Source organism: Mirounga leonina, unplaced genomic scaffold (genome assembly GCF_011800145.1).
Source record: "Mirounga leonina isolate KUSES-001 unplaced genomic scaffold, KU_Mleo_1.0 Mir_347, whole genome shotgun sequence".
NCBI classification, from domain to species: domain Eukaryota; kingdom Metazoa; phylum Chordata; class Mammalia; order Carnivora; family Phocidae; genus Mirounga; species Mirounga leonina.
In genome coordinates this window covers 1157859-1177933 of record NW_023270696.1, presented here as the reverse complement: position 1 = coordinate 1177933, position 20075 = coordinate 1157859, and the positions used below count along the sequence as shown (strand labels likewise).

At 38.9% G+C, this 20075-nt stretch overlaps 1 protein-coding gene across 1 annotated transcript; it reads right to left on the bottom strand.

The window, feature by feature from the left end:
- Positions 1 to 16912: 16912 nt before the first annotated feature.
- LOC118026868 (olfactory receptor 2G2-like) lies at positions 16913 to 18379 on the bottom strand. Its single transcript, XM_035029908.1, has one exon. The coding sequence runs from the start codon at positions 17864 to 17866 to the stop codon at positions 16913 to 16915; it is 954 nt and encodes a 317-aa protein (XP_034885799.1). The 5' UTR covers positions 17867 to 18379.
- Between the last annotated feature and the right edge of the window lie 1696 nt (positions 18380 to 20075).

Here is a 20075-nt window from a genome sequence, read left to right as displayed (position 1 = left end):
TTCCCATTTGGTACGTGGGAGTGGGACACTGGGAATCAGAGCACCGTGGATTCTCAGCCAGCTGGGCCCCACACCTCTGGGGTCACAACCAGGCTCAGCACATGAAAGCTGCATCCATGTCCTGAGGAAGCACTGGGCACACTACTACTCTGGAGCCCTCCAACCCGGCTCAGCACAGGGACCATGAATGCCCTGAACATCCAGCTGACCCAGATAAGCACACTGTGTACAATGCCTCCAAACACCTGGCAGAGGGAATTTTATGAAACAAGTAAGTACTGGGAGAAGGAATCACAAGATCACTGGACACAGTGAGAGTCCTTGGAACACAGGTCCTCAGAACATGAACTGTCTGAACCAGCTCAGCAGTGGACAAACTAATTACCCACACACCTCGCCAACCAGGAGACCACAGACCACGAACCCTCAAACACAGCAAAACACAGAGAAATTCAGTCCCCAGAACAGAGCACCCACCAGGAACCCAAACACTGGGAGCCCTCTGAACCCATTCGACACTGGGTAAGTGAGTCACACAGACACAGGGTGGAACAGGATCCCACATATCTCAAGCTTGCCAGTCAAGTGCAGCATAAGGCAAGTGAGTCTAGAGAACACTGGGCTTGCCAAGTGCCAAGAAACCATGAGTCCTGCATCCCAGCTCTGTATTGGGAAAATGATTCACCTGAACAGAAGCATTACCATATGACTTTGGACCTGAAGTCCAAAAACTCAGCTGTCTACTAGGCCAAGCAGGCAACCTGATAGCAGGCTCACCTTGTGCTCTTGGACCTGGAGACCAACAATGTAGCTCTCTTATAGGCCAAGCAGGCACCTGGACATAAGGTTCACCATGTGCCCTTGGACCTGGAAACCAACAACTTGTCTTTCTTATAGGCCAAGCAGGCACCTGGACAGCAGGCTCAACATGAGCCCATGGACCTGGAGACCATAACACAGCTCTGTGCTCGGCCAAACAGGCACCTGTACATAGGGTTCTCATGTGCCAAGGAGCTGGAGACCAACAATGCCACTTTGCTCCAGGCCAAGCAGGCACCTGGACAGCAGGATTTCCATGTACCCTTGGACCCAGAGATCAACAATGCAGCTCTAGGCTTGGCCAAGCAGACACCTGGACAACAAACTCACCTTGAGCCCTTGGACATGGATCATTCCTTCCCCCAGAGCACAGAGCACTCAAACACTGGGCTTGCCACTTGGTCTCAGATTATGAGACCTCCAAACCCGCTCAGCATTGCACCAATGTGTCCACTGGACCCATGGCCACCTGGGAGCCATCAAACCATGAGACCTCCATCCCAGCTTAGCACTGGGCAAAAAACCCCCTGGGACACCAGCCTGATCCAACGCCCTCAGACTGGGCACCTTCCAAATCTTCAGAGAAGTGGGCATTCAAGTTCCTTCCCACACGGGATTTACTTCAGCCTGAGGTCATTGTGGCCCACTACCTGTGCATTATTCATCCTTTAGGGGGGTTCTCCTCCTCAGAAGAAAATGACCCCATGCCCTAGAAGATGAAACAGTACTGTGGTTTGAATATTAAAACTCAGGGCAGGAAATGAGGAGGAGGGCTGGGAGGACTTTATAGAGGACACCCAGGCCCTGAGCACTGTGGAGTTGTTGTCTGAGATCCTCCAGTTGAAGGAGAGGTGCTCCATCCTCAAGGAAGAGGTGGAGGTCTTAAAACAAGAGCCCAAGCAATGCAGTGAGAGGCAAGCACTGCTCCATGAGGTGGAGAGGTTCTTCATTCAAATGAAGGTCTTCCTGGAAGTTTCTGTCTTCCACGCAGTGCCCAAGGGGTGACATCTGTGCACCCATCCACGATAGCATAGAGGGGGAGTTGGGAAAAGTGTGGTCATCTCCAGGAGTGGAGTTGTGGCATGAGTTTTAATATTTATCGGGGGACTAAATAAATACCTTAAAACCATCATTTCAGAATGAGGGATTTACCAGAAAGAACCCCTGGCTGATTGTGATGTGCAGCCTGGCTTGCAGTCACTACTGCCCCTTATGAGTCATCACATTCTCCTGATGCTGGGCGGGGATCTCCATGGCTCTGAGAAACTGTCGGTGAAGCATGCAGAGCTGACCCTGAGCAAAACCTACCTGTCCCCATCAACACTTTCAGACACACTGATCTCTACAACCCAAGCACAGCTGCTGACATCAGCACCATTCTGATTGGAAGGAATAGAGAAACGGTATGTCTGTACACAGGTATTTCTTTTTTTTAATTTTGTTATTATGTTAATCACCATACATTACATCATTAGTTTTTGATGTAGTGTTCCATGATTCATTGTTTGTGCATAACAACCAGTGCTCCATGCAGAACGTGCCCTCTTTAATACCCATCACCAGGCTAACCCATCCTCCCACCGCCCTCCCCTCTAGAACCCTCAGTTTGTTTTTCAGAGTCCATCATCTCTCATGGTTCGTCTCCCACTCCGATTGCCCACCCTTCATTCTTCCCCTCCTGCTCCCTTCTTCTTCTTCTTCTTCTTCTTCTTCTTCTTCTTCTTCTTCTTCTTCTTCTTCTTCTTCTTCTTCTTCTTCTTCTTCTTTTTTAACATACAATGTATTATTTGTTTCAGAGGTACAGGTCTGTGATTCATCAGTCTTACACAATTCACAGCACTTCCCAGAGCACATACCCTCCCCAGTGTCTATCACCCAGTCACCCCATCCCTCCCAGCCCACCCCCCACTCCATCAACCCTCAGTTTGTTTCCTGAGATTAAGAATTCCTCATATCAGCGAGGTCATATGACACGTCTTACTCTGTTTGACTTAGTTCGCTCAGCATAATACCCTCCAGTTCCACCCAAATCATTGCAAATGGCAAGATCTCATGCCTATTGATGGCTGCATAATATTCCATTGTATATATATACACCACCTCTTCTTTATCCATTCATCTGTCGATGGACATGTTGGCTCTTTCCATAGTTTGGCTATTGTGGACATTGTTGCTATAAACATCAGGGTGCATGTACCCCTTCGGATCCCTACATTTGTATCTTCGGGGTAAATACCCAGTAGTGCAATTTCTGGATCATATTGTAGCTTTATTTTCAACTTTTTGAGGAACCTCCATACTGTTTTCCAGAGTGGCTGCACCAGCTTGGATTCCCACCAACGGTGTAGGAGGGTTCCCCTTTCTCTGCATCCCCGCCAACATCTGTCATTTCCTGACTTCTTAATTTGAGCCATTCTGACTGGTGTGAGGTGATATCTCATTGAGGTTTTGATTTGGATTTCCCTGATGCCGAGCAATGTTGAGCACTTTTTCATGTGTCTGTTGGCCATTTGGATGACTTCTTTGGAAAAATGTCTGTTCATGTCTTCTGCCCATTTCTTGATTGGATCATGTGTTCTTTGGGTGTTGAGTTTGATAAGTTCTTTATAAATTTTGGATACTATCCCTTTATCTGATATGTCATTTGCAAATATCTTCTCCCACTCCATCGGTTGTCTTTGGTTTTGTTGACTGTTTCTTTTGCTGTGCAAAAGCTTTTTATCTTGATGAAGTCCAAATAGTTCATTTTTGCCCTTGCTTCCCTTGCCTTTGGCGATGTTTCTAAGAAGTTGCTGTGGCTGAGGTCAAAGAGGTGGCTGCCCATGTTCTTCTTTAGGATTTGGATGGACTCCTGTCCCACATTGAGGTCTTTCACCATTTGGAGTCTATTTTTGTGTGTGGTGTAAAGAAATGGTCCAGTTTCATTCTTCTGCATGTGGCTGTCCAATTTTCCCAACACCATTTGTTGAAGAGACCTTTTTCCTCTGGACATTCTTTCCTGCTTTGTCAAAGATTAGTTGACCCTAAAGTTGAGGATCCATTTCTGGGCTCTCTATTCTGTGCCATTGATCTATGTGTCTGCTTTTGTGCCAGTACCATACTGTCTTGATGATGACAGCTTTGTAATAGAGCTGGAAGTCCGAAATTGTGAAGCCGCCAGCTTTGCTCTTCTTTTTCAACATTCCTCTGGCTATTCAGGGTCTATTCTGGTTCCATACAAATTTTAGGATTATTTGTTCATTTCTTTGAAAAAAGTGGGTGGTATTTTGATGGGGATTGCATTGAATGTGTAGATTGCTCTAGGTAGCATTGACATCTTCACAATATTCGTTCTTCCAATCCATGAGCATGGAACGTTTTTCCATTTCTTTGTGTTTTCCTCAATTTCTTTCATGAGTATTTTATAGTTTTCTGAGTACAGATCCTTTGCCTCTTTGGTTAGATTTATTCCTAGGTATCTTATGGTTTGGGGTGCAATTGTAAATAGGATCGGCTCCTTAATTTCTCTTTCTTCTGTTTTGTTGTTGGTGTATAGGAATGCCACTGATTTCTGTGCATTGATTGTATATCCTGCCACTTGACTGAATTCCTGTATGACTTCTAGCTGTTTTGGGGTGGAGTCTTTTGGGTTTTCCACATAAAGTATCATATCATCTGCAAAGAGTGAGAGTTTGACTCCTTTGCTGATTTGGATGCCTTTTATTTCTTTTTGTTGTCTGATTGCTGTGGCTAGGACTTCTTATACTATGTTGAATAGCAGTGGTGATAGTGGACATCTCTGCCACGTTCCTGACCTTATGGGGAAAGCTCTCAGATATTCCCCATTGAGAATGATATCCACTGTGGGTTTTTCATAGATGGCTTTTATGATATTGAGGTATGTACCCTCTATGCCTATACTCTGAAGAGTTTTGTTCAAGAAAGGATGCTGTACTTTGTCAAATACTTTTTCTACATCTGTTGAGAGCATCATATGGTTCTTGTTCATTTATTAATGTATTGTATCATGTTGATTGATTTGAGGATGTTGAACCAACCTTGCAGCCCAGGGATAAATCCCACTTGGTCGTGGTAAATAATCCTTTTAATGTACTGTTGGATCCTATTGGCTAGTATTTTGGTGAGAATTTTTGCATCCATGTTCACCAAGGATACTGGTCTGTAATTCTCCTTTTTGATGGGACCTTTGTCTGGTTTGGGGATCAAGGTAATGGTGGCCGCCTAAAACGAGTTTGGAAGTTTTCCTTCCATTTCTATTTTTGGAACACTTTAAGAAGAATAGGTATTACTTCTTCATTAAATATTTGGTAGAATTCCCCTGGGAAGTTATCTGGCACCGGGCTCTTGTTTGTTGGGAGATTTTTGATGACTGCTTCAATTTCCTTAGTGGTTATAGGTCTGTTCAGGTTTTCTATTTCTTTCTGGTTCAGTTTTCGTAGTTGATACATCTCTATGAATGCATCCATTTCTTCCAGGTTATCTAATTTGCTGGCATAGAGTTGCTCAGAATATGTTCTTATAATTGTTTGTATTTCTTTGGTGTTGGTTGTGATCTCTCCTCTTTCATTCATGATTTTGTTGATTTGGGTCATTTCTCTTTTTTTTTTCATAAGTCTGGCCAGGAGTTTATCAATCTTAATTCTTTAAAAGAACAAGCTCCTTGTTTCGTTGATCTGTTCTACTGTTCTTTTGGTTTCTATTTCATTGATTCCTGCTCTGATCTTTTTTATTTCTATTCTCCTGCTGGGTTTAGACTTTATTTGCTGTTCTCTCCCCAGCTCCTTTAGGTGTAGGGTTAGGTTGTGTATTTGAGACCTCTCTTGTTTCTTGAGAAAGGCTGTATTGCTATTGCTATTGCTATATACTTTCCTCTTAGGACTGCCTTTGCTGTATCCCAAAGATTTTGAACAGTTGTGTTTTCATTTTCATTTGTTTCCATAAATTTTTTAAATTATTCTTTAATTTCCTGGTTGACCCATTCATTCTTTAGTAGGATGCTCTTTAGCCTCCATGTATTTGAGTTCTTTCTGACTTTCCTCTTGTGATTGACTTCCAGTTTCAAACCATTGTGGTCTGAAAATAGGCAGGGAATGATCCAACTCTTTTGGTACCAGTTGAGACATGATTTGTGACCTGGGATGTGATCTATTCTGGAGAATGTTCCATGGGCACTAGAGATGAATGTGTATTCTGTTGGTTTGGGATGGAATGTTCTGAAAATATCTGTGAAGTCCATTTGGTTCAGTGTGTCATTGAAAGTCGTTATTTCCTTGTTGATCTTTTGCTTAGATGATCTGTCCATTTCAGTGAGGGGAGTGTTAAAGTTCCCCACTATTATTGTATTATTGTTGATGTATTTCTTTGCTTTCATTATTAATTGCCTTATATAATTGGCTGCTCCCATGTTAAGGGCATAGATATTTACAACTGTTAGATCTTCTTGTTGGATAGACCCTTTAAGTAGAATATAGTGTCCTTCCTCATCTCTTATTACAGTCTTTGGTTTAAAATCTAATTTGTCCGATATAAGGATTGACACCCCAGCTTTCTTTTGGTGTCCATTAGCATGGTAAATGGTTTTCCACCCCCTCACATTCAATCTGGGGGTGTCTTTGGGTCTAAAATGAGTCTCTTGCATACAGCATATTGATGGGTCTTGTTTTTTTATCCAATCTGATAGCCTGTGTCTTTTGAAAAGGGCATTCAGCCCGTTTACATTCAGGTTAACTATTGAAAGTTATGAATTTAATGCCATTGTATTTCCTGTAAGGTACTGTTACTGTATATTGTCTGTGTTCCTTTCTGCTCTCTGTTACTTTTAGGCTCTCTCTTTGCTCAGAGGACCCCTTTAAATATTTCTTGTAGGGATGGTTTCATGTTTGCAAATTCCTTTAGTTTTTGTTTGTCCTGGGATCTTTTTATCTCTCCTTCTATTTTCAATGACAGCCTAGCTGGATATAGTATTCTTGGCTGCATATTTTTCTCATTTAGTGCTCTGAAGATATCATGCCAGTCCTTCCTGGCCTGCCAGGTCTCTGTGGATAGGTCTGTTGCCAATCTAATGTTTCTACCTTTGTAGGTTACGGATCTCTTCTCCCAAGCTGCTTTCAGGATTTTCTCTTTGTCTCTGAGACTTGTAAGTTTTACTATTAGATGTTGGGGTGTTGACTTATTTTTATAGATTTTGAGAGGGGTTCTCTGCGCCTCCTGGATTTTGATGCATTTCCTTCCCCAAATTATTAATGTTCTCTGCTATAATTTGCTCCAATATACCTTCTGCCCCTCTCTCTCTTTCTTCTTCTTCTGGGATCCCAATTATTCTGATGTTGTTTCATCTTATGGTATCACTTATCTCTCGAATTCTGCCCTCGTGATCCAGTAGTTTTTTATCTCTCTTTTTCTCAGCTTCTTTATTTTACATCGTTTGGTCTTCTATATCACTAATTTTCTCTTCTGCCTCATTTATCCTAGCAGTTAGCATCCCATTTTGTATTGCACCTCATTAATAGCCTTTTTGTTTTCCACTTGGTTAGATTTTAGTTCTTTTATCTCTCCAGAAAGGGTTTCTCTAATAACTTCCATGTTTTTTTCAAGCCCAGCTAGTATCTTTAAAATCGTCATTCTGAACTGTAGTTCTGACATCTTACTAATGTCCATATTGAGTAGGTCCCTGGCAGTTGGTACTGCCTCTTGTTCTTTTTGTTGTTTTGATTTTTTCCATCTTGTCATTTTGTCCAGAGGAGAATAGATGAATGAGAGAACAAAATGCTAACAGGGTAATAACATCCCCAGAAAATATACACTAAAGAAATCAGAAAAGATCTGAAACTGGGGGGGAAACAAAGAGAAAGAAAGAAAGAAGAAAAAGGATTAAAAAAGGAAAAAGAAAGAGATAAAAACAAACAAAAACAAAAACAAAACAAAAAAACAGAATATGGTCAAATATGATCAGGCTGGTGCATAGATCAGTGCCACACACTAGATTTTGGGTGTATTTGGTCTGTTAGAAGAAAGTGTCTCCCAAAATTTTAAAGAAAGAAAAACTTACATATGTACAAAAATCAGGGTTAATACGATGAAGGGATGGAATATGACTGTAAAGATGAAAATTATAAAAGATTTTATAAAAGAAATTGATGATAAGAAGTTGGTTGAAAAAAGAAAGAAAAGGATTAAAAAAAAAAAGGGAGAGAATGTGATCAGGCAGGCGACCAGAACAAAGCCATACACTAGAGTTTTAGGGTATATTTTGATCTGTTAGAAGAAACTGTATCTCAAAATTTTAAAGAGAGAACAACTTATATATATATGCCAAAAATACGGGTAATGACTATGAAGGGATAGAATATGACTCTAAAAATGAAAAATAATAAATATTTTTTTTAAAAGGGATTGATAAGATGTTGGTTGAAAAAGGGAAAAAGAAAAATTCAAAAAAAAAAAAGACAGTTAAAAATAATTAACTTTGAAAGACTAAAGAAACATTGTAAAAAAGCCATGAATTCTATGTGCAGTATTCCCCTAGCGCTGGAGTTTTGCCGTTCTCATTGATCGGTAAACTTGGTCTTGGCTGGCTGTTCTTGCTGATCTTCTGGGGGAGGGGCTTGTTGCCGTGTTTCCCAAATGTCTTTGCCGGAGGCGAAATTGCCCCTCCCTTGCCAGGTCCGGGCTAAGTAATCTCCTGGGTTTGCTCTCAGGAGCTTTTGTTCCCTGCAAGCTTTCTGGACAGCTTTAGAGGACTAGAGTGAAAATGACGGCCTCCCAATCTTTGCCCCAGAGGAGCCAAGAACTCAGGGGCCCCACTCCTCAGTGAGCCCCCAGAGAAAAGCAGTCAATCACTCCCATCTCCCCAGGCTCCAGCCGCACTCCATGCTCACCCAGCCTGTGACCAAGCATTTCTATCTGTGGCACACGACCCGGTGTGGAGTCTCCAAACCCAGCAGATCCCTGTAGTGCACTCCCACGCCGCTCCTCCTAAGGGAGGAAGGGAAGTCTCCCCAGATCTGCTGCTTGTTGAGGCCCTGCTGGAGGAGCAGTGGCCCGACTGTGCCGCAGATCATGGTTTATGGCAACCCCGAGTTGAGAGCCCGCTCTTGGCTCCGTCTCTGCAGCTGGCTTCCCTGCTCCAATACCTGGGAGTTCTGCCCCTCTCAGGCACCCCCGGTCTTTCTGTGACCCCGAGGGTCCTGAGACCACACTGTCCCACGAGGGTTCCACCCCCTGCTTAGCCACTGGAGCAATGTCCCTCAGAGGAGCCGTCTTCTAAAAGTTGCAATTTTGTGCTCCACGGCTCTATCACTTGCTGGTAGCAGCTGACGGAGGCCCCCTCCCCACTGTCTATCCTCCCAAATATTGCCTCAGATTCACTTCTCCGCACGTCCTACCTTCCAGAAGTGTTTGCTTTTCTGTTCAGAGAGTTGTTGCTATTCTTTTCTTTGATCTCCTGTTGAGTTTGTAGGTGTTCAGAAATGTTTGATCCCTATCCAGCTGAATTCCTGGGACCAGACAAAATCCAGGTCTCCTAATCCTCTGCCTTCTTGCTCTGTCCCCCATAAATATTCATTTTTACTGCTTTTGTGTGTCCTAATCTTTCATTTGGGATAAATTTCTCTGCCTCTTTATCTCTCTCCCTCTCTGTGTCTGTTTCTCAGTGTTAAGAAAGTCACCTGTGTCCTCACTATTGAAAATAGTCACTTCATGAAGAAGAGGTCCTGGAGTGCCCTGAAGTGCAATGTCCCCTTTTCACCAAAACCTGGCACTTCAGGAGAGTATCCTATGTGTGTTTCTTTTGCCCTGCTGTTGTGTCTGAGTCACTTTTCCTTTCAGCACAGTTGTCTGCACTGACTCTTTGCCTGTTGTGGGCTATACTTGATTTCTGTGGTGTTAATGGGATACAAGCAGACCAGCTCTGAGGTGGCACACCCACCAGGTAACTTGGGAGTGGAGTGCAGTATTAGCAAAATATGTGCTCAAACAGTAATCTTATGCCTTATCCCTCAAAGTAGTTCAGTGGCTGGGGGTTTTGTTCAAGGTGCAATGGGTGGGAAACTATGTGTAGCTGGGCCCTGTGCAATGGTGGCTAGGGGTGCATGTCTGGGCGTGGTGTGCTATGACTGTTGGGATGCATGAGTGGGCAAAGCATGCAACAGCTCCTGGAGGTGTGTGGCTGTATTATGCATCTTTTCCAACCACAATGCTATAAAACTAGAAATCAATCACTAGAAAAAAGTCTGGGGTAAAAACACAAATACAAGAGGCTAAATAAATGCTACTAAACAGTGAATAGGTCAACCAAGAAATTAAGCAGGAAATCAAAAAATGCATGGTAACAAATGAAAATAAAGACATAACAGTCCAAAATTGTTGGGATGCAGCAAAACCTGTTCTCAGAGGGAAGATTATAGTAATATAGACCTACCTCAAGTGATAAGAAAAATCTCAAATAAACAACCTAAACTTACATCTAAAGGTGGTATGAACAAAAGCCCAAAATTAGTAAAGGAAGGAAATAATAAAGTTTAGAACATAAATAAATGAAATAAAAACTAAAAACACAATAAGACAGATCAATGAAACCAACATCTTATTTTTGAAAATAACAATGAAATTCATAAACAATTTGATAAGCCAAACTCATCAAGAAAAAATGAGACAAGTCAAGTAAATAAAATCATAAATGAAGGAGGAAAAATAACACCTAACATCACAGAACACAATGGCTTACAAGACATTACTAGGAAAAATTATATGCTAACAAATTGGGCAATCTAGAAGAAATGGATAAATTCTTAAAACCATATAACTTTCCAAAACTGAATCAAGAAGAAATAGAAAATTTGAAAAGACTGATTACTAGTAATAAAGTTGAATCAGTATCAAAAAGCTCCCAACAAACAAAAGTCCAGAAACAGATGGCTTCAGATGTGAATTCTAATAAACATTTAAAAAAGAGATAGTGCCTATTCTTCTCAAACTATTCCAAAATAAATAAATAAATAAAAGAAGAAAGAAATTCAAATTCAGTCTATTAAGCCAGCATTATCTTAAAACCAAAACCAAATAAAGACTAATGAACATAGATGCAAAATTCCTCAACAAAATATTGGCAAACCAAATCCAGCAATACATTACAAAAAATAATTCACCACAACAAAGTAGAATGTATTCCAAGGATACAAGTGCAGTTCAATATTCACAAATCAATCAATGTTAATTAATAAGAGAGAAGATAAAAACCACAGACCATTTCAATAGATGCAGAAAAAAACATCTGGCAAAATGCAACATCCCTTCATGATAACAGTTCTTCACAAAGTAGGGCTAAAGGGAACATAACTCAACATAATAAAGGGCGTCTATGAAAAACCCATGGCAATTTCATACTCAGTGGTGAAAAACTGACAGCTTTGCCTCCAAGATTAAGAATAAAACACAACTACCATATGATTTCACTCATATGTGGAATTTAAGAAACAAAACATGAACATAGGGGAAGGGAGAAAAAAAAGCAAGCCATAAGAGATTCTTTTTTTTTTTAAGATTTTATTTATTTGTCAGAGAGATAGCACAAGCAGGAGGAGCATCAGGTAGAGGAAGAAGCAGGTTTCCCACTGAGCAAGGAGCCTGATGTGGGACTCAGTACCAGGACCCTGAGATCATGACCTGAGCCAAAGGCAGAGGCTGAACTGACTAAGCCACCCAGGAGGCCCAACATTCTTAACTATAGAGAACAAACTGAGGGTTGATGGAGGGAGATGGGTGGGGGATTGGGCTAAATGGGTGATGGGGATTAAGGAGGGCACTTGATGTGATGAACACTGGGTGTTAAATATAAGTGATAAATCCTATTCTACTCCTGAAACCAATTATACCATATATGTTAACTCAATAGAATTTAAATAAAAATTTGAAATATCATATGATTTCACTCATATGTGATGTTCAAGAAACAAAACCGATGAACATAGGGGAAAGGAAGGAAAAATAAAATAAGAAGAAATCAGAGAAGGAGGCAAACCACAAGCGACTCTTAACTGTAGGGAACAAATTGAAGGTTGCTGGAGGTTTGGTGGAGGGATGGGGTAACTGGATAAAGGAAGGTACTTGATGGAATGAGCCCTGGGTGTTATATGCAACTGATGAATTACTAAATTCTACCCCTGAAGCTAATAATACAGTGTATGTTCACTAAATGGAATTTAAATATTTTTTTAAAAAAATAACTTGAAATAAATTTAAACAAGACACAAAAGTCCACTCTCACCACTTTTATTTATTTATTTATTTATTTATTTTTATTATGTTCAGTTAGCCAGCATATAGTACATCATTAGTGTACAAACTAATGCTTACGTTGGGGGGGGGTAGGAGGATGTCATAACCACGTGATGGGTATTAAGGAGGGCACGTGTTGTGATGAGCACTGGGTCTCACCACTTTTATTAAACTTAGTAGTGGAAGGCTTAGTCACAGCAATTAGGCAAGTAAAAGACAAAAACATTCACATTCGTAAGGAAGAAATATAACTTTTACTATTTGCATATGACATGACACTATGTGTAGGAAACCCTGAAGACCACCAATAAACTTCTAAAACTAATAAAAGGAATTCAGTAAAGTCACAGGATACAAAATTAATATACAACAATATGTCGCATTTATACACACTAATAAAGAAGTAGCGGAAAGATAAATTAATAAAGCAATTCCATTACAATTGCACTAAAAAGAATAAAATACCCAGGAATAAACTTAACGAAACAGATGAAAAACCTGTACTCAGAATTATAAAACATTGATGAAATTGAAGATGACACAAACAAATGGAAAGATATTCCATGTTCATGTACAGGAAGAATCGGTATTACTAAAATGTCCATACTACCTAAAGCAATCTATAGATTGAATACAATCCCTATCAAAATACCAAAAACACTCTTTATAGAGCTAAAACTAAACTAAAATTTGCATGGAACCACAAAAGATCTCAAATAGCCAAAGCAATCTTGAAAAAAAAATGGACTCTGAGAAACAAACTGAGGGTTCTAGAGGGGAGGGGGTGGGGGGATGAGTTAGCCTGGTGATGGGTGTTAAGGAGGGCACGTTCTGCATGGAGCACTGGGTGTTATACACAAACAATGAATCATGGAACACTACATCAAAAACTAATGATGTAATGTATGGTGATTAACATAACATAACAAAATAAAATAAAATCAAAGAGACATGTAAGGGACTTCCAAAATTCCTGTGAAAACTAAGAAAAATAAATCCCAAAGATGAGAAAAAGAATTAAAAAAAAATAAAACTGGAGGTATTGTCATCCCAAATTTCAAGGTATACAATCAAAACAGCATGATACTGGCACAAAAGTAGACACACAGATCAATAGAACAGAATAGAGAGCCCAGAAATAAACCTACACTTAAGTGGCCAATTAATCTACTACAAAAGATGCAAGAATATACAATGGGGAAAAGACAATCTTTTCTTTTTTTTTTTTTTAAGATTTATTTATTCATTTGAGAGAGCAAGAATGAGAGAGAGTACATGAGAGGGGGGAGGGTCAGAGGGAGAAGCAGGCTCCTCGCTGAGCAGGGAGCCCGATGCGGGACTTGATCCCGGGACTCCAGGGTCATGACCTAAGCTGAAAGCAGTTGCTTAACCAACTGAGCCACCCAGGCGCCCAAGACAATCTTTTCAACAAATCGTGTTGGAGAATATGGACAGCTACATGCAAAAGAATGAAACGGGACCACTTTCTTACATCATACACAAAAATAAATTCAAAACGTATTAGAGACTTAAATATAACACCTGAAATTGTAAAACTCCTAGAAGAGAACATTAGGCAGTAATTTCTTTGACATCAGCTATAGAAACAGTTTTCTAGATATGTCTCCTAAGGCAAGGGAAATAAAATGAAAATTAAACTATTGGGACTTCATCAAAATAAAAACTTTCACACAGTGAAGGAAACCATTGATGAAACAAAAAGACATGGGAAAACTGGGTGGCTCAGCCAGTTGAGTGTCTGCCTTCAGCTCAGGTCATGATCCCAGGGTCTTGGGATCAAGTCCCATATCAGGCTCCTTGTTCAGCAGGGAGCCTGCTTCTCCCTGCCACTTCCCTTGCTTGGGCTGTCTCTCTGATAGATTGATAGATGATAGATAGATAGATTATAGATAGATAGATAGATAGATAGATAGATAGATAGATAGATAGATAGATGATAGATGATAGATAGATTATAGATAGATAGATATAGACAGATAGATGATAGATAAATAGATGATAGATAGATTACAGATAGATAGATAGATAGATGATAGATAGATAGATAGATAGACAAAGATGTAAAAAAAAAAAAAAGCAACCTACCAAATGGGAGAAGATATTTGCAAATGATATATCCAATAAAGGGTTAGTATCCACAATATATAAAGAACTTATACAACTCAACATCAATAATAATAATAATCTGGTTAAGAAATGGGCAGGAGGCATGAATATACATTTTTCAAAGAAGACATATAGATGGCCAAAAGACATGAAAAGATGCCCAATATCAGTAATCATCAAGGAAATGCAAATGAAAACTAGAGTGAGATATCATCTCACACCTGTCAGATGCCTAAAATCAAAAGGGTGAGAAAGAGCAAGTGTTGGTGAGAATGAGGAGAAAAAGGAACCCTCATGCACTGTTGGTGGGGATGCAAGTTGGTGCAGCCTCTGTGGAAGACTGTATAGAGGTCTCTCAAAATATTAAAAATAGAGGGGCACCTGGGTGGCTCAGTCAGTGTCTGATTCTTGATTTTGCCTCAGGTCATGATCTCAGGGTCCTGAGATGGAGTCCCATGTTGGGCTCTGGAGTGAGTCAGGCTCTGGGCTCAGCAGGGCATCTGCTTGAGATTCTCTCTCTCTTCTTCTCCTTCTGTCCCTCCCCCCACTTGTGCTATAAGTAAGTAAGTAAATAAATAAATAAATAAATAAATAAATAAATAAATAAATAGTCTTTAAAAAAAATAGAATTACCATATGATCCAGTAATGCCACTGTTGGATATGCATCCAAAGAAAACAAAAACACTAATTTTAAAAAATATATGTATCCCTATGCCTACTGCAGCATTGTTTACAATAGCCACAATATGGAAGCAGCTCATGTTTCCACTGATAGGTGAATGGAGAAAGATGTGGTGTGTGTGTATATGTGTGGGGTTTTTGTGTGTGTGATGGAATATTATACAGTCATACATAATAATGAGATTTTGCTATTTATAATCACATGGATGGACCTTGAGGGCAAATTGCTGTGAAATAAATCACTCAGAGAATGTTAAACACCATGTGATTTTGGACATATGTGGAATTTAAGAAACAAAACAAATGAAGAAGCAGAAAAAAAAAGAGATAAACAAAAAAACCCAGATTCTTAAATATAGTCAACAAACTGGTGATTGCCAGAGGGAAGATGGGTAGGATGATGGGTGAAATAGATAAAGGAGATTAAGAATACACTTGTCTTAATGAGCACTGAATAATCTGTAGAATTGATGAATATTGGGGCACCTGGGTGGCTCAGTGGTTAAGCATCTGCCTTCGGCTCAGGTCATGATCCCAGAGTCCTGGGATCAAGCCCCACATTGGGCTCCCTGCTCGGCAGGAAGCTTGCTTCTCCCTCTCCCACTCCCCCTGCTTGTGTTCCCTCTCTTGCTGTGTCTCTCTCAGTCAAACAAATAAATAAAATCTTTTTAAAAAAATTGCTGAATATTGTACACCCAAAATAATATAACACTGTATGTTAATCATACTTCAATTAAGAAAACACACACACACACACAAAGGCATAGAATCTAGGCAGAGTATTACCATTCTAATTATGCCTCTGTTTCTGAACAATTAGAAGTGATAATTTATTCCCTGACTTCTTATTCTTTATTTGAAATTATTATCACATTTGGACCTGCAGGATTCTGCGACAAAATTCCTCCTCATTTCACTGAATTCATATATTTATTTTGATGCATGTTTGAATACACAGCATTTTTGCAAGCTAAAGACCATACAACCAATGTTTGCTACAATTCAGTGAAGTAGTGTTTACAAAAAACTCAGTGAAATAGAGTGTTTACAAAAAAAAAGTTCCAAGAATCAAGATGCAAAAGTTACTCCTTTCCAGAAAAGAAGTGCTTTCTTCTTTTCTTTTTTTAGCTTAACTTCAATTAGCCAACATATAGTACATCATTAGTTTTTGATGTAGTGTTCAATGATTCATTAGTTGTGTATAACACCCAGAAAAGAAATGTTATAAACAAAGGCCATTTAGAGTGAAGTCATGGGAAACAAATCATCAATGCTGTAACATAAACAACAAGAGGAGTTTGACTAAACTTCCGTCTGGAATATAAATCTCCAAGTTATGAAAATATCTTGTATATAGAGAAATGTAGAGTTACACTAACAATAGTAAAAGTTTTTCTTTATATGTATTTTCAAGCCCTAGAATATTCTATAGCTGAGCTTTTTCTTATGAATCAGACTTTATTGTTAGTTAGTCAGAACTAGTTTATTGGTTCAACTACAAAATAATAGAACCAGGGTCATTCCATCTACTTTATCCTCTACCTGAATGTATGGCTTTTGTCCTCATGTGGATTATGCCCCTCTACACATCTCTATCACATTCAGTGTAGGAGGAAATTAAAATTCTGCCTAATAAGTTTGCCTAAATTTATTTCATCTTGGGCACAACTTTGGAAAAAAGGAAGACATCAGTCCATCTAGAGATACAGGAAAGCTGAGAACTAAATGTGTTTTTCACAAATAAATAAAATGACTAGTTTAAAACATTTCTCAAATATTTTTATGTAAAGTATTGACCTTATGTTGCTACTGGAAATGGCAAAGTTGGGACTAGACACATGTATTCTATAGTATATTATAGAATGTTGTATAGGTAATTAACCAAAAGAAAATGGGAGAAAATAATCCAAATAGGCTTTTATTAAAACATTTTTTGTGTTTTTTACCACACACAAAAGAGATGTTCATCACAGTAGTGTTTAAAAAAAAAAAAAAACTTTTTTAAATAATCATGTAAAATTTATTCCCAGAATCTTTCCTAGAACTTTCTTTAGTGCCCGTTTAACCTCTTTATTTCTCAAAGTATAGATAAGAGGGTTGAGCATGGGGGTCACCACAGTGTAAAAGAGGGAAACAAACTTTCCCTGGTCCTTGGGTCTACTCTTGGCTGGCTGCAGATACATGAAGATGATGGTTCCATAGAAGATTATGACAACCATCAGGTGGGAGGAGCAGGTCCCAAATGCTTTCTTTCTTCCAGAAACTGACTTAATCCTCAAAACTGCTTGGGCTATGGAGCCATAGGAAACCAAGATGATGGAAACAGGTATTATAAGGAAGATGATGCTAGCTACAAAAAGCTCAGCCTCATTGAAAGTGGTGTCCACACAAGCCAAATTGATGAGCACAGGGACCTCACAGATGAAATGATCCACTTGACGATGTCCACAGAAAGGTAGCTGCAGGGTGAGAGTGGACTGTACTAGAGTAGTGACCACCCCACTGAGCCATGCCAAAGATGCCAGGGCCATGCAAAAATGGGGATGCATTAAGACAGTGTAGTGGAGGGGACGGCAGACGGCGATGTAGCGATCATAGGACATCACAGCCAGGAGGACACACTCTGTGGATCCCAGGGCAAGAGAGACATAGAGCTGAACCACACAGCCACTGTAAGTGATGTTTTTCATAGGATTCCACAAGTTTACCAGGAGCTGAGGAATAACACTGCTGGTAAAGCTGATATCCAAAAAGGAGAGATGAGAAAGGAAGAAATACATTGGTGTATGAAGCTTGGATTCCAGACGAGATACCAGAATGATGGTGGTATTCCCGAAAATGGTTAATAAATAAAAGATCAAAATGATCACAAATAAAACCTTCCATAACTGAGGGTAATCAGAAAACCCCAAAAGGATGAAACCTGTTAGTTTGCTCTCATTGGTACTCCTCATCATCCCCATGTGCAAAGTTTTTCCCAAAGGCTGGTACAGCTGAGGAAGATGAGATATTACATATGGTCAAATGAGACAGTGTCACCTTCCCCAAAAGTATTCTATGTTAAATTCTTAGAACCTATGTCCTTACATCTAGTGACTTAGATCTTTTTTCCTACTATGTGTTTTGTAAATAAATACACATCCTCTTAATGTCTTACCTCTTCTCTGATGCTCTCTAAAATAGAGAAGAGTGACAATTGTAAAAATATCATCATCAAGCTCCAATAATTAGAACATACACTACTGGCATAAATGTAGACATATAGATCAGTGGAATAAAATAAAGAGCCCAGATATAACCCATTTATATACAACCATTGGATCGCCAACAAAGTTACCAGGAATACATAATGGGGAAAAGATAGTCTTTTCAATAAATGGTGCTGGGAAAGCCAAATATCCACATGCAAAAGAATGAAGCTGGATGTCTAGCTTACACCATATGCACCATTAATCAACTCAAAATGTACTGAAATCTTAAATGTAGGATCTAAAATTAAAACTCCTAGAAGAAACATAAAGGAAAAGTTCATGACATTGGTCTTGGCAATGATTTTATAGATATGATACCAAAACCACAAAAGGAAAAATCTAGGAAATGGGAGAAAATATTTGCAAAAAAAAATCCAAAAGGAGTTAATATCCAAAATATATAAGAATCTAAATGAAACAATAGCAAAATAAATAAATAAATAAAACTTGATAAAAAAGTAGGCAAAGTTTTGAATGGGCATTTCTCCAAACAAGACATACAATGTTTAATAGGTATAGGAAAAAGTGCTCAGCATCACTAATCATCAAGATAATGCATATAAAAAATGCAATATCACATCACACCAGTAAATATGGATGTTATAAAAAACAAAAGATAGGAAACATTGACAAGGTTGTGGAGAAATTAGAATTCTCATACAGTGTTGGTGGGAATGTAAAATGGTACAGTCTTTATGAAAAACAGAATCAACATTCCCCCCAAAATTAAAAATAAAACTGTCATATGACCCAACAATCCTATTTCTGGTATATATCCAAAAGAATTGAAATCAGGGTCTCAAAGAAATATCTTTATCTTTGTGTTCATTGTAGCATTATTTACAATAGACAACTTAAGCGTCCATCTATGGGTGAATGGAGATGTTGTTTATTACTCATCCTTAATTAATGGAATATCATTTGATATTAATGTAATGTGATTCAGCCTTAAAAGAGAAATCCTGCAATGCACAACAATACGGATGGACTTTGAGGGCATTATGCTAAGTGAAACAAGCCAGACACAGAAGGAAAAATACTCCTCTTACATGAGGTGTATAAAACAGTTAAACTTACAGAAACAGAAAATAAAATGGTGGTGGCCAGGGGATGGGAGGAGAGGAAAACAGGAAGTTGTTCGATGGTTATAAAATTACAGTCATGCAAGATGAATAAATTCTAGAAAAGCACTGTTCAACATATTGCCTGAATTTAATAATACTGTATTACATACTTAAAATGTGTTAAGTGGGCAAATCATGTTAAGTATTATTATTTCACACACACACACACACAGGACACAAAGTAAACTAGGAAACTTTTGCAGCTAATTTATTGCCTTGATTATGGTTAATCGTTCATAAATATGTCCAGATTCATCAACCATATACTTTAAATATGTGAAGATTTTTGTGTATCAGTTATACGTCAATATAACTGTGCGTGTGTCATGGGGGAAACAAAATTATGTGTTGTAGAAAATAAATTAGACCATCATTTCCATCCAATCAAATTTACCTCTTTATATTAATGTTTTTCTAATTACAGAAAGACAGAAAACACTGTTAATTTCAATAGAAGAAAAAAAAACAGGTTTTATTTAAGCAATATTCAATCAAGAGGGAATAAAACCATTTTTCATCATCCAAAAATAGAGGAAGTTAGTTATAAGTTTATAAAAATATAAACTCAACACTCAAAAAACAAATAATACAGTCGAGAAATGGGCAGAAGACATGAACAGATATTTCTCCAAAGAAGACATACAAATGACCAACAGAAACATGAAAAAATGCTCCACATCACTTGCCATCAGGGAAATACAAATCAAATCACAATCAGATACCACCTCACACCAGTCAGAATGGCGAAAAATAACAAGTCAGGGAACAACAAATGCTGGTGAGGATGAAGAGAAAGG

What these genes read in the sequence shown, in the direction of transcription:
- LOC118026868 (XM_035029908.1), bottom strand. Translation starts at nt 17,866, where the DNA reads ATGGGGATGATGAGGAGTACCAATGAGAGCAAACTAACAGGTTTCATC.